Source organism: Siniperca chuatsi, linkage group LG9 (assembly GCF_020085105.1).
Source record: "Siniperca chuatsi isolate FFG_IHB_CAS linkage group LG9, ASM2008510v1, whole genome shotgun sequence".
NCBI lineage: Eukaryota > Metazoa > Chordata > Actinopteri > Centrarchiformes > Sinipercidae > Siniperca > Siniperca chuatsi.
Genome location: NC_058050.1, coordinates 4364326 through 4380248, shown reverse-complemented (window position 1 = coordinate 4380248; position 15923 = coordinate 4364326). Strand labels below are relative to the sequence as shown.

The 15923-nt window shown below is 41.2% G+C and overlaps 1 protein-coding gene across 3 annotated transcripts in view; it reads left to right on the top strand.

The window, feature by feature from the left end:
* smarcc1a (SWI/SNF related, matrix associated, actin dependent regulator of chromatin, subfamily c, member 1a) overlaps nucleotides 1-15689 on the top strand; it is a 29816-nt gene extending 14127 nt beyond the window's left edge. For all 3 annotated transcript variants that reach the window (XM_044209575.1, XM_044209576.1, XM_044209573.1), the window contains 13 exons: nucleotides 52-165; nucleotides 396-549; nucleotides 706-816; nucleotides 1059-1118; nucleotides 1263-1521; nucleotides 2074-2235; nucleotides 3613-3668; nucleotides 5328-5481; nucleotides 6058-6236; nucleotides 6486-6620; nucleotides 9264-9588; nucleotides 10168-10293; nucleotides 11615-15689. In XM_044209575.1, the coding sequence (XP_044065510.1) occupies nucleotides 52-165; nucleotides 396-549; nucleotides 706-816; nucleotides 1059-1118; nucleotides 1263-1521; nucleotides 2074-2235; nucleotides 3613-3668; nucleotides 5328-5481; nucleotides 6058-6236; nucleotides 6486-6620; nucleotides 9264-9588; nucleotides 10168-10293; nucleotides 11615-11706 (1927 nt within the window). In that variant the 3' untranslated portion in view covers nucleotides 11707-15689. The remainder of the gene's footprint in view (nucleotides 1-51; nucleotides 166-395; nucleotides 550-705; nucleotides 817-1058; nucleotides 1119-1262; nucleotides 1522-2073; nucleotides 2236-3612; nucleotides 3669-5327; nucleotides 5482-6057; nucleotides 6237-6485; nucleotides 6621-9263; nucleotides 9589-10167; nucleotides 10294-11614) is intronic.
* Nucleotides 15690-15923: the final 234 nt, after the last annotated feature.

Below are 15923 nucleotides of genomic sequence, written 5' to 3'. Positions count from 1 at the left end.
ATGTTTCTTGTAATGCTAATCTCTTGGTGGTTCTTCTCAACTCTTTAACAGATTCCTGGCCTACCGTAACTTCATGATCGACACGTATCGGCTAAACCCTCAGGAGTACCTCACCTCCACCTCCTGTCGCAGGAACTTGACCGGGGATGTCTGTGCCATCATGAGGTGAGCTAAGTCCCACGAGTGTATGCATTCTTTTTGGGGTTTTTTGGAACATTTTGTTTTCAAGTTTTAAATTTAACACATACAAACACAGCTCCAAATTCCCTCCCTGTCCCACCAACATACAAACTGAAAAATAACTTACTCAGAAGGAGTAAGGTGTAGTAGTAATCAGGAAAAATGCTGAAAAGAGAAGAAAATAAAAGCATATTAAATATGCTGTCTGTCTCCAGGGTTCATGCGTTCTTGGAGCAGTGGGGTTTGGTGAACTACCAGGTCGACGCTGACAGTCGCCCTTTGCCCATGGGCCCCCCACCCACACCCCACTTCACCGTGCTGGCTGACACACCATCTGGCCTCATGCCTCTGAACCACCGACCCCCACCGGTAAGGCCAGCTAAAATATACAAGACAAGAAGCATCTTGTTCTGTCTGGATTCCATCCTCTTCCACTGTACTGTTGCAAGACACACCGATATAAAGGTCTTTACAGGCACTGAAACAGTAACATTGTTCATCACATGCTGTGTTTCATCCCTCTAGATTCCCCCTCCACAGCAAATGCCTAGCTTTGCAGACAAAGGCAAAGACAAGTCCATCGACCTGCAGAACTTCGGCCTTCGCAGCGACCTCTACAACAAGAAAAACCCCAAGGTCAGCACACGACTCATTAACAACCTGTAGTATGTTTTCCACATTATAATTTTATTTCCCTTGAGCTTGAGTTTTCTAAATTGGTAAATAAAGGGGAAAATGGTAAACAGCAATAAACATCTAAAGTAGCCCCAACAAAGAATACAAATATCTTTTTTTCATTTATATTGGAGGCTATAGGCAAAAATTGATGAAAATTGTCTTATTACCTAATTTGATCATTTGGTTTTGGTTCCCTACAGGTTAAAGCAGTCAACTCCACCAGGGAATGGACCGAGCAGGAGACTCTACTGCTGCTGGAGGTGAGTCTCACACGACATAAGAGGAGAAACCTGTTAAACTCTGGAGTTTCAGTTGCTTTTAGGATGCTGCATACCTCTGAGTATTGTCCACTGACATTATATTATGACTAAGACTTGTATATTCACTCCCCTCACTTATTCCAGGCCCTGGAAATGTTCAAAGATGACTGGAACAAAGTGTCTGAGCACATCGGTTCACGCACCCAGGATGAGTGTATTCTGCACTTCCTGCGGCTGCCCATTGAGGATCCATACATGGAGAGCACAGAGGCCTCCCTGGGCCCTCTGGCCTACCAGCCCATACCCTTCAGCCAGTCTGGAAACCCCGTCATGAGCACAGTAGCCTTCCTGGCCTCTGTGGTCGACCCCAGAGTGGCATCTGCTGCTGCCAGGGCAGCCCTAGGTGAGAACTGATGGAAGGAAGATGAAACTGCAGCATCACATCTTTGAAATTTGTTTGAGTTCTGCAAATAAGAGATTTTGGATCAGATGGGCCAAAGTTTTACTATGATAAAACATTGTTTACAATAAGTATCAGGGCTACAATTCCTCTCTATACATAGTAGTCACGCACATCCAAATACCGTTTAAGGCAGGTGCTAGACCAATATAAGACAGTAATGAAAACATGAAAAAGGGTATGCACACTGTAGCTCCCTTAAGTTCAATTTATTGGTACATCTGCTAGTGACGTTTTGAGCTAATGCTCTTCTTCAGAATTCAGATTAAAATTCCTTTAACATTTGAAGCAATGTGTAAGAAAACCCATAAACATGTAACAAGTTAGTATACAGTGACACTGATACTGAATGTATTGAGTCCATACAAAAGCATAAAAGCAAGATTAAATGTTTCAGTAATGCATCTGTGCCAATATTGTCCATTTTGCCTGTTATCTATGATTTATTTTTGTTCTGTTGTATTGTAAATTAATAAATGTCCTCTCTGTCTCCAGAGGAGTTCTCCCGTGTGCGTGAGGAGGTGCCGGCTGAGTTGGTGGAGGCTCACGTGAAGAAGGTGCAGGAGGCGGCCAGGAGCACAGGAAAGGTGGACCCCGCCTTTGGCCTGGAAAGCAGCGGCATCGCTGGCACCGCCCCTGAGGAGCCAGAAAAGACTGGTGAGTAACACATGACGAGGGGTAGAAACAGGAGCTGAAGTCGCTGGTTATAGTCAAATCAGTAACACATGTATCAAAGGGTAAAAGTGTGTAAAACTAGAAGCAGGGCTTTGTTGGGGGAAAAAAAAGACATCTGGATAATTTTATCTTATTCACAGGAGTTTTGGTAGTTTTTGGTAGTTGTGACTTCTGCAGCCACTGGAGAGCAGCAGATAGTAGCAGTATGCAGCTGCAAGCTATTAGGCAGGGAGACGTGTCTTTGATGCAGATTACTGCTGTGTTTGTTTGTGTCTGTGTGAGTGTGTGAGTGGATGTTGAGGCTAACGAAGGAGTGGACAGTGTCATCACTTTGTCCTGTACTCGTATCCCTGTTTTCCCTCCTTTTGAATACAAACGATGGTCTTTCTTCACCTGAATATCAGACAGACATGATTGGTCTGTCTTGACATTTGAACACGCTACACATGTTAGTTTTTACCAGCACGGGGGTGAGCAATACGCAAATATTGGGGGGGGTGTTTGTGTGTGCATACTGCCGTGGTAACCAGTGGATTAAAACAACAGTGGCAGATGGGCCAGGGGAGTGGGAGGGGGGGGGGAGCAGAAAACTGGGTCATCACACTCTATCATATGTTTATCTCTAGCTCTCGATTTTGCTATTTGCTTTCTTGAAATATTTCTCTTTCGCTCAGTTCTTCCTATCCCACACACACACACACACTCTCTCACATAATACCAATCATTTGTTATACCTAAATTAATGCCCTCTAGAACCACAGTTGCAATCAATATGCTTAAATGAATTCAGTGCCTCGCCTGGCCTAAAGCACTCAATCGACACACACAATCAATATTCAAACCCTTAACACACGCTCAAGTGCACCCGTGACATGGTTTAACACTCAACCGTACACATGTATTCACTCAGTCACGTGTGTTTGGTCATTTGTGAGTGTGCTTTCACACACGTCACACCATTCCCTGCTCACTTAAATTGCTTTTGGCCTTAATTTCCTGTCCTGAGTTTTTTTTCCCCTCAAACCCTAGTTTTTGATGGTGTTTGCCACAGATAATCTATAAAAACATTTTATTTCAAACGGGGTGAGAAGTCACTGCTGCTTCTTTCGGTTACTTTCTACACTTGTAATACAACTGTATTGGATTTGTTCTGTAATTTCTTTGTCTGATTATGCATGCATGAACCCAATCTCACCCTGTTTCTTGCTTGTACTCTTGGTTTTTGGCAGCATAAAAGATTCATTGGGGAATAAACAGCTGCAATGAAAATTTAGGCTGCAACGCAACTTCTGTAGCCATCTTGGTCAGTTTTAGTCTGTGATATGATGCTAATTTCTCTACCACACTTGTCACTTGCAGAAACCACAGAGGCAGAGAAGATTGACACGGACACAGACTCCCAGCAGGCCGATAAGGTAAGACCACCTTTCGTATATCTTCATGTATCCTACATGTCAAGGAAAAGCTTTTTTTTTTTTTTTTAGAAATTTGGTTTCCAATAGTAATTAATGGACAAAGCTGGCAATAATTAATATTTTTTCTTATTGTCAACAAATCCCATGTGAAGACCGAAAGCAACAATGCATAAGTCCGTCTATAAACACTTTATGACTTCTCAGCCGTGTCTGTGGCACTCATGGCCCCAAGCCCATTGGTTCATACTGAAGACATAAATCTTTACAAAATGGTCCCAAATATAAAGTTTCATTTAAAAAAAAAAAAAAAAAAAAAAAAAAAAAGCCAAACAAGTTCCTTAAACAGCTGTAGTTTTTAGCAAACATTACTCAAATAAATAGGGCCTTTGTTGGGGGCTATTTTTTGTGGTGGATTAATACACTTGTGAGTACATCTGACAGCAGGACGGTGTATGTGGGATTGAGTAAATATAAACTACAGTGAAAGATCACGGTGATGCATCTGAAGTTTTGGGCTCTGCCCAAGCAGCCCTTAATTTTCAATAATTCCTGTTTAAAACGCCAACATTTCATCTATTGACTCATGAGCACTTTGGTGACAAAACAGTCAAAAAAAGGGAGATTGAGGCAAGAAAAGATTCATGGAGCCGTACATCAACAGAGAGAGGAGCAGTATTATGCTAACTTTTGAACAACGATGAAACACTCTGGATTCAGCTATTGCAGGTTAGACCTTGACATTCAGCTGGATATACAAAAGACAATCGAGACAGTGAAAGAATTAAGTCATAAACTTGAGCCACAGCTGCGAGACAGATGAGTAGTTATGACAATAATCAGAAAAACAATCTCACTTGAGCTATAATTTAGTTTTTTTAGAAGTGGGTTTCAAATCATCTGTTCTCATACTGCCAGACCACACATGTGAGCTCTGCCTCAGTTAGAGGCATTCAATTCAGTATATTAAATATCAGTTAGTGACTGCAAGTCTGTTGAGCCAGCCAACCATTAATATCCACTTCTGTATTTTTCCTATTTTAACACATGTCCTCTCTCCCACTTGGTGTTTTAAAGTAAATTTTTCCACTCATCTATGTTTGGTGTCTCTTGCTTCGGAAAGGCCCACAGGCTGCATGTAATGGCATTTTTCTAATGTTCACATTGTCCCCGCTCTGCTGGGCAGCTTGTTGGCTGATTGCTTCCTCATTAGCATCCATTAACCAGTGTCAGACACTTTGTTCAGATCACAGCGATCGTCCCCAAAAAGTGGATAGGGTCACGATATGACCCATTATTCCATTTGCCTTGAGCATCAGAGCATTTACCAGCTGTTACTTGCCAAATGGATTTTGAGAATCAAAATGATGATTGGTTACAAGCAGCCACATTCACCTTTTGTGGTAGTTGTTGTTCTTTGATACTATATAGGTCATTTGTTAAATTTCGTCTTTTGTGTCTATTTATGTATGTTTTTTTTTTTTCCCCTAGTGGTGTTTTACAACCCAAATTTAAAAATGTTCTCATTTATGCAACTTGCCACCATACATCTCACATATTTTCTTAGACCCAAAGTCAGACTTGTAACATAGGCTTATTCTTGCTTCTGGTGGCATTGACGCGGGCCACTTATTGTTGTGGGTCTGTGTCCTCATCCTTCAGGCGGAGTTGAAGGACGAGGCAGAGAAGCCAAGTGAGTCTGCAGAGAAGAGCGACAAGACAGAGGCCACAGAGAAGGTGAAGAAGGAGGGAGGAGAGGCGTCGGAGCGTGAGGAGGAGAACGAAGAGGGAGGGGAGGCCAAGACGGCTCCAGCAGGTAACACTGATATTCATGATAAAATATAAGGAAATGTCCCACACACTTCCAGGTCATAAGCTCACAACAGTTAATTAGCAATTAGCTCCTAATTAAAGTTGCTGCTAAGTATTTTCATTATCGATTAATTTCTCAATCGATTGTCCCTTTGGTCTGTGAAATGTCAGAAAGTAGTGAAAAATGGCCATCATAATTTTTAGGTCAAGGTGACATCATCAAATTGCCAACCAACAGTCCACAACCCAGAAATATTCGGTTTACCAAGACATTTGACACAGAAAAGCAGCAAATCCTCTCACTAAAAAGTTGGAACCAGGGAATGTTATTTAAATGATTAATCGATTATTAATATAGTTATATTATTATATTATTTTTCTGTGGATCAAGTAAATGATTAATCTACTAATTGTCTCAGCTCTACTCGTCATATTGAAGAAGTCGCCTTAGTCACTGATTGCTAAAAATGTTGTCGTTTAAAACTTCTCTACAAGTGTGCAGAGGGACATTTTTGTGTGTGATGATGCTGAGTTTCATGAAACACTCCACAGTTGTTCAATTTCTCTCTGTTCCTGTCAGACAAAGACAAGGAGGAGGCTATGGAGACATCGTCCTCAGAGCAGGAGAAGGATAAGGAGGAGAAGGCGGCTACAGATGAGGGAGAGGACAAGAGGAAGAAACTGGAGCATGACATTGAAGAGGGTAACATTGCCACCGCGGCCGCTGCTGCCCTGGCATCTGCTGCCACCAAGGCCAAGGTGAGACTGCAGAAGTGCTGACTGAACCGCAGCAAACACACACTTTAGCAAGTCTGATCTTCCCAATCTTCACCTGGGTTGTCATTTTGAAAACTTTGCTGTATGTCATTGTTCTGATCCTGTTAAGATTCTCATCACAAAATAACCGCAGAATGAGTTAAACTTCAGTGCATGATATCTTGATGATGTAAACATTATTAATCAGATATTTATCATTTGTCTGTCTCCCCTCTTTGTTCATCCTCTCAGCACTTGGCAGCAGTGGAGGAGAGGAAGATCAAGTCCCTGGTGGCTCTGCTGGTGGAGACCCAGATGAAGAAGCTGGAGATCAAGCTGAGGCACTTCGAGGAGCTCGAGACCATCATGGACCGAGAGAAAGAGGCTGTAAGTCAAAAAGAAGCTTTTTGAGTGTTGAAGTTTAGATTAAATGTGGGTGCTATTGGCCAGCATTGCCCCTGCGCAACTAGGGTTGGGTACCGTTCACATTTGAACCAATACGTTACCAGTATCTGGAATTCTGTACCGGTACCCAACGGCACCTGTTTTCCTCAGGTTAGACGTGTTGCCCTGGCCAGCTTTGCATGCCGCACTACAGCAAGTGTTGTCTGCGTCGAGTTTTGAAAAGTGTAAACCACACTTGCGTCCGCTTTTGGCTCGTCATTACACTGACTGACTGTGACTTGAACAAGCTGCAGGGGTGACGTAGTTTCGCTCTCTCACCCAGATGCGTCTTCGGGTATCTACGTTTGGCACCGATTGATTCATTGAATCGGTACTCCTTTCAAATTCCATATCAAATCTAATTATATTTAACTTTCAACATTTGCAAGTAAATACATTTCTCTAGAGAAGGGTAGCCACACTGTCCACTCACGAGCGTAGGGTAGTGTTACAGCATGATGTTTCTTTTCCCTCAAAAACGATCTTTGGCCAAGTATAGTAGAGAGCACTTAAACTATTCAACAGCCAAGTTTAATTTTAGCCGTTGTGGAATGAACGTTAGCAACAGCTGATATAATCTGCGACTGGTGATGTGTCATTTTAACAACTGGCACATGTGACGATCTGCGCTGACTAAAATGAGAAGCCTGTTAATGTTACCTGAATGTGTTTGTTACTCTTTGCTAATAAAAAGAGCGAGGAGAGATTAAAGGTGCGATAAGAACTTTGTTAGCATCAGAGCTTAATGAGTTCAAGTGTTTTGCTAAATGGATCCAAAATAATACCAGCTGTTGAAACCCAACACAAATTACCAGTCAAACTAGCAGGACAATAACCACCAATCAGTCGTGGTGTTTAGAAATTCTGTTTTATCCTGTGTAGCAGTGCTTCTTACTTATCATTGATGATTACCTTCTGGTTTTAAATAGTGAGCTAAATCTGTTTTTAACTAAATTTAATAACGAATTTTACCTAAGTTGTTTAGCAGCCTTAGTTTTTATACTTTAATTAGCCAGGGAAAGTTTAAAGTGTTATATAGCCACACCTGCTACATCGCTGGTGCAATGAATAATAGTGAATAGCTGAAAAACACATTCCTTTGGTGGGTCATTTATTTCCCTGGACTGGTTGCCCAAATATAAAAAAATTTATGAGTTTAGGGGCTGATCATCACTATGCCCCGCTGTTACTATATTGTTTGTTACAAATATCCATTTGGGAAAGTTCTGTACAAGTACTTTTGCTGAGGATCTCACCTCAATATTGACAGTCTAAATTTTGATTCTCAAGGAAAACCAATCCAGACCCAGCTGAAGTAAATCTAAGCCATCTGATGTTTTGCTCACATGTATCCTTCTTCAGTTCTCTCAGATATCAAGGAGTTAACGAACTGCTCGTGATAATTTATATCTTCAGAGTCCTCCACTATCTTGTTTGTTAGCAAAGTATTAAACTAGACTTTTTAAAAATGACGGATAAATAATTTTAGTGTAAAACCCATTTTTGAAAAGAAAGATGGCAGGTGTAAATGACTATTATGATTCAGAATGATAAGACTTTGTGAATTGTGCTAACATTAAAAGGAAAGTGTTGAATTAAATCTAATTTAAATACAGGTTTTTGTAATCATCCAAAAGTGACCCAGTGTCACACAGTCCTACTTCTGTGGTTGCTAAATTGAAATAAGTAGTCAGTAAATATTTAGAGTTCATCAGCCAATGTTGGCCACTGAACAAGTTGCTTCTCATTTGGTCCAAATCCTCCACAGAGACTGAAGAGGAGACACAGAATTACTTCTTTATGAGGGAGCTGAATTGCAAATAAAACATTTCCAGAGTAAAACGGCTGTATAGTCAGGCAAGTGAAACTGTTACCTGCCTCTTCAGGGCAAATGAATAGCCCTCAGCTCTGTGTGTGTGTCCTTCCGCTGAACAATCTCTGGAGACGCCAGTGAGAGTGTAAAATTGTTTTTCGCGGTGGAGGCATCGGGAGCATAGCCCAGTTTCACAGCTGTAAATAGTGCATGAAAAGGACTCTGGTTTACATAAGCTTTCTAAAGACTGGCGAGAAATCAAACCTCTGCTGCTGCCATAGGCCGTAAAACACTGAACTTCTAAAAAAAAAAAAAAAAAAAAACAGCAAAGAGACACAAGACAGTTTTACACTGAGTCTCAGGCTTCACCATCTCCTCTGCAGACATGCAGGCAGCCACTGAAGTGTACAAGTGTGCTCCACTCTCTTCAACTTGTAGAATATTCTCATTGAGCTTTGAAAAATGTTTAAATGCTAGTATAAAGATCCTCCTTTTGGCTTTATAAAGTGTTAGCGTCAGTTCACCCAAATGACTAAAAGACTAAAAGTGGAAAATGTATCATTGCGCAATTTGGGCCAATTTGGTAATGGTGACATAATGGTAATAGTCTAATTAAACTTTAATTTGGCTGACTACCCCCAGTGACCCTCTCATGGACTCTTCTTACTTCACCCACCAGCCATCCTTGGCCAGCTGACAGTCGTTCGTGGTGCTGGTTATAACAAATCTCTTTTAATCATCTTTCTTGGCATTTCCTCCATCTCTCTGTGCAGTTGGAGCTTCAGCGGCAGCAGCTGCTCACCGAGCGTCAGGCGTTCCACATGGAGCAGCTCAAATACGCCGAGATGAAGGCGAGGCAGCAGATGGAACAGCAAGCCGCCGCAGTGGCGGCCGCCGCCGCCCAAGCTCAAGGACAGGCTCCTGGATCTGGACCCCACTCTGGGCCCCCTCCACCAGGCATGCACCCTGGAGGGCCCCAGCCACACCATGGAGCACCAGTGCCCCACCACGGAGGGCCCCCACCGGGTGGTGCCATGCATCCCAGCTACCCTCCGATGGGTCACCACCCCATGGCCCCTCACCACCCAGGACAGACAGGTGAGAGACAGAAACACAGAGCAGGTGGTCCAAAATATGAAGTGTGCAGAGAGGGAGGGAAAATAGAAGCGACGAAGAAAAGAGATGGAGATGATTTTGCTGTAAAACTGCAGTTGTGACTTTTGTTGTGTCTGTGAGTCTTTTGTCTGAATGTAATTTCAAAATCAAAACCAGTTTTCTACAAATAGCTGGAATTTATATTAGAGACATTTTGGTAATAAGTAGTGGGTGATAATTTGATATTATATATTTCATATTAATTGTGGATATTCACTGGTATTATTATATAGTGACAGTAAGAGGAAATTGTGTGGTCCAAATTAATAATTCCAACTAAATGTTGCTAAAATTGGGTATTTAAAGGATACGTTCATGACATTCAACACATTCAAATGATGGTTTCTGGTTTGAAACAGCTCATGTAGCTTTTGTTAAAATTCCATCCTCCCATCCAATTCCTCATGAATATTATTTGACAGACTGAATACCTCCCCAGCGTCAAGTTTCCTGCTTCAGTCCATCCTCTCCACCAGATCTGCACACGTCTTATTTCTCCCCGCTATCCTTTTTACACTACAGGACCAATGGGTCCAGGCCAGCCGATTCCAGGACGTATGATGCCTGGCCCGCCCTCTGCTGGCCCCCCTCCTGGCGGCATGCCTCCTATGATGCCCCCACGCCATCCTGGAGCTCCCAATGGCATGTGTGAGTACAACGCTCCTTCTGCCACACATTCTCACTATGTTTGTGTTGTGTGTTTTTTACGTGTATAACCTTGTATGTTTGTGTACATTAGACTTTTAGGCAAACGCATGGTGGTTTATTTTTGGTGTTGTGTACACCATTTAATTCACCCAAACCAGTATACTTTAAAATGGAGGGATGTTTTTAGAAGCCAGTATTTACACCACAAACAACTCAAGGAAAGAAGAAAAAAGGTTTCTGGGAATCCAAATATTAGTGTGACTCAAGAGCTGACAGCTGGTATTTACTTTGAATGTCAGCTGCAGCTAAATGTTTGGGTCATTGCTGCTTATTAGCATCACATCACACATCAAGCCTGTTGTTTGCATTGATTTCTCCAACCTTGAGTCTGCAGCCAATCAGCAACTGAAATCAGGCAGCAGCACAATGGCAGCTTTTGAAATAAAGCATAGACTAAAAAGAATTTCTTTTCCATAAATTTTCTTTTGGCAGATGTGTTTCCACCTTTACTGTAGTTGTGATTTGCTCATAGACACTTTAAGAATAATGTAGAGGGATTTAAGTTATCCGTAACCAAAGTTTTCCAATTTTATATTCTTGGATTACCATAAATAGAGGTTTTCTGGAACTTTCATGTTGATATTTTGATTGACTGCTCGGGAGGCCAATTAGAGCACAACAAATAGGCATTACTCTGCTTTTCTACTGGAATTAAAAACCCGCTTTAGTCTTGATCATTTGTAGATTATTAAATCCTGGGAGAGAAGCAACATTGAACCTGGACGATCTGCTTAGAGGACAGTTTCCATCACATCTACTTATCTTTAAACTTGTTGACGTGTTAGCCCTTTAAACTATGTGATTTTTTTAAATAGTTATATTTGAATATTTTTTAGAGGTAAAACTAGACATTAAAAAGATTATAAGAATCAGAATCAGAAAAACTATTGATCCCCGTAGGGAAACTCTTTGTTACAGTAGCTTCCCTTTACGTCAGTGCACACAGGAGAAGTACTAGAAAACGATATGATACACTATAAACACTATAGAACAGGTCAGAAAATAAATTAAGTATCAGGTCGGTATACGGAAAGTCTGAATATACTATTATATATTATATTATTTTGTGTAGCAGAAATGTTGTCCTCTTTTCTGTCCTGATAATCATCTCATGACCCTTGAGATTTACCTAGCCACCCTTTGGGTGGGTCCACACTCCAGACCCCCAGGTTGGAAACCACTATCAAGCCACCATTGAGTCTCCTTTACCTCCATAAAGCGCTTCTGTCTTGCTCTAAACCAGCATCTTTCCTCTTTCCAGATCCTGGCCCACTACCTGCACAACCTGAAGCGGTACCTCCAGCAGCTGTGGGTCCTCCAGCGCCCCCAAGTGCTCGAGTGGCTGACAACTAAGAACTACACACACATACACACAAAAGCACACACACACACGCGCACACACACACACACACACACATAAAACTAACTTTATCTCTGAACCTCAGCCCCTTTTTGATGACCTTTGCTACTGGCTCGGTATTTTTCCCTCAAAACTACTATAAACTTTATCACAGGACACACACACACACACACACACACTCAGGGTTCAGTGGCAAGGGTAACCCAAATTTTCACACACACACATCCAGACTTCCTCTCAGGGCACAGCGGCAAGGGTCGTCTAGTAATAAACACTGTTTTTTGCTCTGTTGGGCCAGATGGAGGCTGGAGAGAATGACTCTTTGTACAGAAAACAAAACCAGGAGACAGAACAGATAAAAAGCTCTTTCTGTCTCACCATTTTTCTCTTTCCAATGCTGTTTTAAATGACACTGTAACCCACTCCCGTCTCTCTTAAACACACAAACACACACACACACACACGCCTCTTCTTGTCTGGTGTCTCTTTCTTCAAGCCGAACACTAGGGGGAGCTAGTGAGACCAGAGGGCCGGTCAGACATGCAGGGGTGTGTGTGTGTGTGCTTAGCAACCTGAGCTGTAACACACATGAGGCAAGCAGATTATTCAGATGATATTATGAATAAAACACACACACCGAGGGGACCCAGCCTGCCCTCGCTCTTGTCTTGTCGAGTATCTACCTCTCGCTCCTCTTTAAATGATACACTGTAGTTCTGTTTGTGTGTGTCTGTGAATGTGTGTGTGTTCAAGATAGAGAGGTGTTTGATGGTGGGTTCACTCATCTTCCGCCTCTGACCACAGTTTGTGCCTTTTATGTAATCTTTGCTTTTCCTTTTGAGACTTTTGCATTATTGATTATAGTTGAGTTGCAGAAATAAGACAAAAAAAAAAAGTTTGGAGAAACGAGACTAATGAAACTAAACTTTGCGTGTTTTTCAAGACATGTTAATTATTGAAGACTTTTGTGTCTTGCTGTTACAAAAAATAAAGCCTATAGTCAACAATAAAGTAGCTTTCTGTTTGACAAAGGGCGTCTCTGATCCTTGACCCAAGCAAAGATGGCAACTGGAAATAATATTTGTCACAACAGGATGGAAGGATGGATATGGTTAGCGTTATATTCCATTTTTCTTAGTGTCAACAAATCTCATGAAAAGACCAAAACCAAACAATGTGTTAGTCTGTCTCTGGTTACTTTCTGACTTCCCTACTCAGCTCCAAGCCATTGGTTCATACTGAAGGCGTTTATCTTTAAAAATGTGTCATAAATGTATAGTTTAATTATTTTAATTTTTTTTTTAATGGATCAGTAATTTCCTAAACTGCTGGCCACTGTCATTTTTAACAAACATTACTCAAACATGAGTAAATGATGCCTTTGTTTGGGACTATTTTTAGCGGTGGATTAATTCCCATTTGGTGCTTGAGTGAGTATTTCTGGCAGCAGGACGGTGTATGTGGGATTTACTCCAAATAAACTACACTGTGTGTGTTCGTGGTAATGAAGGAACATGTCAGCCAGTGCAAAAATGTGGCTTATTGATGTGTTTTTCATAGTTTTTGGACAATAATGGAGCTCTATGGCACAGAGGAATAAGGTATATCAGGCTTTGGACACACAAGACAATACTTGTGAGTTCGATCAATTCGTGGTTGGTTTTGGTCTTTTGACTGGATTTGTTGACATAAGGAAAAGATGTAAAAATCATCAGTCTTATCTTTTTAACATTAATGCAAAAGTCTCAGATCTGATTACATGAGGGGCACAAAAAAAGGACAGACCGCTAAACAAACCATCACCTGCTGCCCACACCAACCACAGCACTGTAATGCACGCACACACACATACACAAATGTAAGCTAAGCTGAGGCTCACACTGGAGGCTACGTGCACCCACCGACTTGGCTGGACCCTGCCACAAAGCACTGGACAACCACACACACATAAACACACACATACATATAATTTCCTGCTGACCTTCACACAGCCTTTATAGAGAGGGAGATGCTGTGATGCGGCGCGACTGAAACATCAGAACATGGACAACGCTCTTCCTCAGCGCGGTGGGCTTCTAGATGTTTTTAGGTGCTGATACTGTAGCGAATAAGCCCCGCCCCCTTCCTCTGCTCACAATTTCCTAGCGCTTAGTGCTGCCTACCTCGCTAACCTCACACACACCTCCACGCGCACGACATTTTTGCTTTTTAGCCACTAGCCACGGGAAATCTAAGCAATATCGTCATTCCTGTGTATCCACCTATGTGTGGTCAGTACACTGAAAAATACTGCGCTACCAACGAGAAGCAATCGTGATTTCACAGTTTAGTCCTGAAATCCTCTGTTTCTGTGCATAAATGAGGGAAAGACCACCAAACTTTTATTTATAGAGCTGAAATAATTAGTATTCGATTTAGTCGATCGTCAGAAAATTAATGGGGAACTATTTTGATAGTTGCTTAATTGTTTTGTCAAACACTGTCTGGGTCCAGCTTCTCAAATGCAAATATTTGCTGGTTTTCTTTGTCTTGTAAACTGAATATCCGACCGTTGGTCAGACAAAACAAGACATTTGAAGACGTCAGGAGTTTGTAAGAGGTGCATTTTCACTCTCCTGACATTTTATTGACTAAAATATTAATCAAGAAAAAAATCGGCCCTATTTATTTTCAATATTGTCAATAAAATGTCAGAACGCTGCTCGTTTTGTCCCACCAGCAGTGATAAAACAGAATGATATTTGATTTAAAGCTGGAACTAGCAGATATTTGCTGTTTTTGGTGATCAATTATCCAGATTATCTGTTGACTAATTAATGAGATTGAAAGTTCATTCTTGATCCCTGAAAACCAGTTGGCTAAACAGTCTCACTACACGATCCATTCGTTTTCGTTTGTATCACACTATTCCTCAGCAGTTGTCATGGTATTGTAGATGATCAAATTTTCATTTTTTTCTGAGCATTTTAATGACTCCTTGTTCATGTTGGCTAAAAAGTTCAGACTAAATACATTTTTGAGCTTGGAAATAGCAGTTTGCTCATGAGATTTGAAGCTACATTTCTATGACGACTGCTGAGGAATACCATGTGATACTATCAAAAGCTGCAGAACAGCTATTAACGGACCTTTTAATAGAAAAGATTGTTTTCCAAACTGATTGTTTTCAGCCCTATACAAATATAAAAAACATTTTAAATTATATCCATAGTTCATTTCCCATTAACATGTGACATGAATGAGCTCGATACATTTATAGATTTAAAAGGTAAACTATTCTGACAATACAATAATTAGTAATCTGACCTTGAGTGGCTGTACTCTCCTCTGAATCCCTGCTCACTCTTATTTCCTCAGATACTAAACCAATATGCATCTTTCTACAGTCGACACAAGTTTAAAATAAGCTCAGATAAGGTTGTTTTTAATGACTCAAATGACTCCTCTCCCCCTTCGCTATCACTATTAGTATCTCTGCTACCTCTTCCTCGTTCATCCGCTAGCTACCTCTTCTAGAAATCTTCCTCTCGCTATCTGCTACCTCTCTGCGCACCCCTTCGCTACCTCTCGTTCCCATTTCCTTTTTTTTTTTTTTATTTAAATCTTTTCCTTTTCCTGCCCACATGACTGCTGCATCACTGACTGTTGCCTTCTCCCAATCTGTCGGAAGAAGCAAACACACGTACAGTCATTCACTCTCGCTCTCATTCACCGCGCCCTCCTTTCCCATTAAACATCTAACCAGGCTTGTTATGTAATATCACTTAAATATGACAGGAATCTCCCTTACTTATATTATCTTTAATCGCTACTTTTTTGTGTTAATGGTAATGTATTTTTAAGGAGAAGTTTTGTGTAGATGGAAGTTATCTCTGTTCTTTGGAAGTTTGTAGCATTTGTTTTCCTTTTTTTTTATTTTGTATGGGGTCTGTTGGTACTTGGACCTAGACACTGTCGAATAAACTGTTTTGTATGAGGTTGATGTCCTGATTTTAAAATTTACTTTCCTCACTACTTCTTTAGAAAACATGATCTTTTATAAGCCAGTCTGAGTCCCAGAAGCTCAGGTGTGACAGAAATATCCACAGCAGAGGACAAAAGAGCCAAACAAGTGGAAGCGAAACCAGTTAGACGGCTACAGGATAGTATGCTGTCAGATACTGTATTTGTTTAGAGTTGTATGTGCTTAAAGGCTGATCCAGTCACCTGA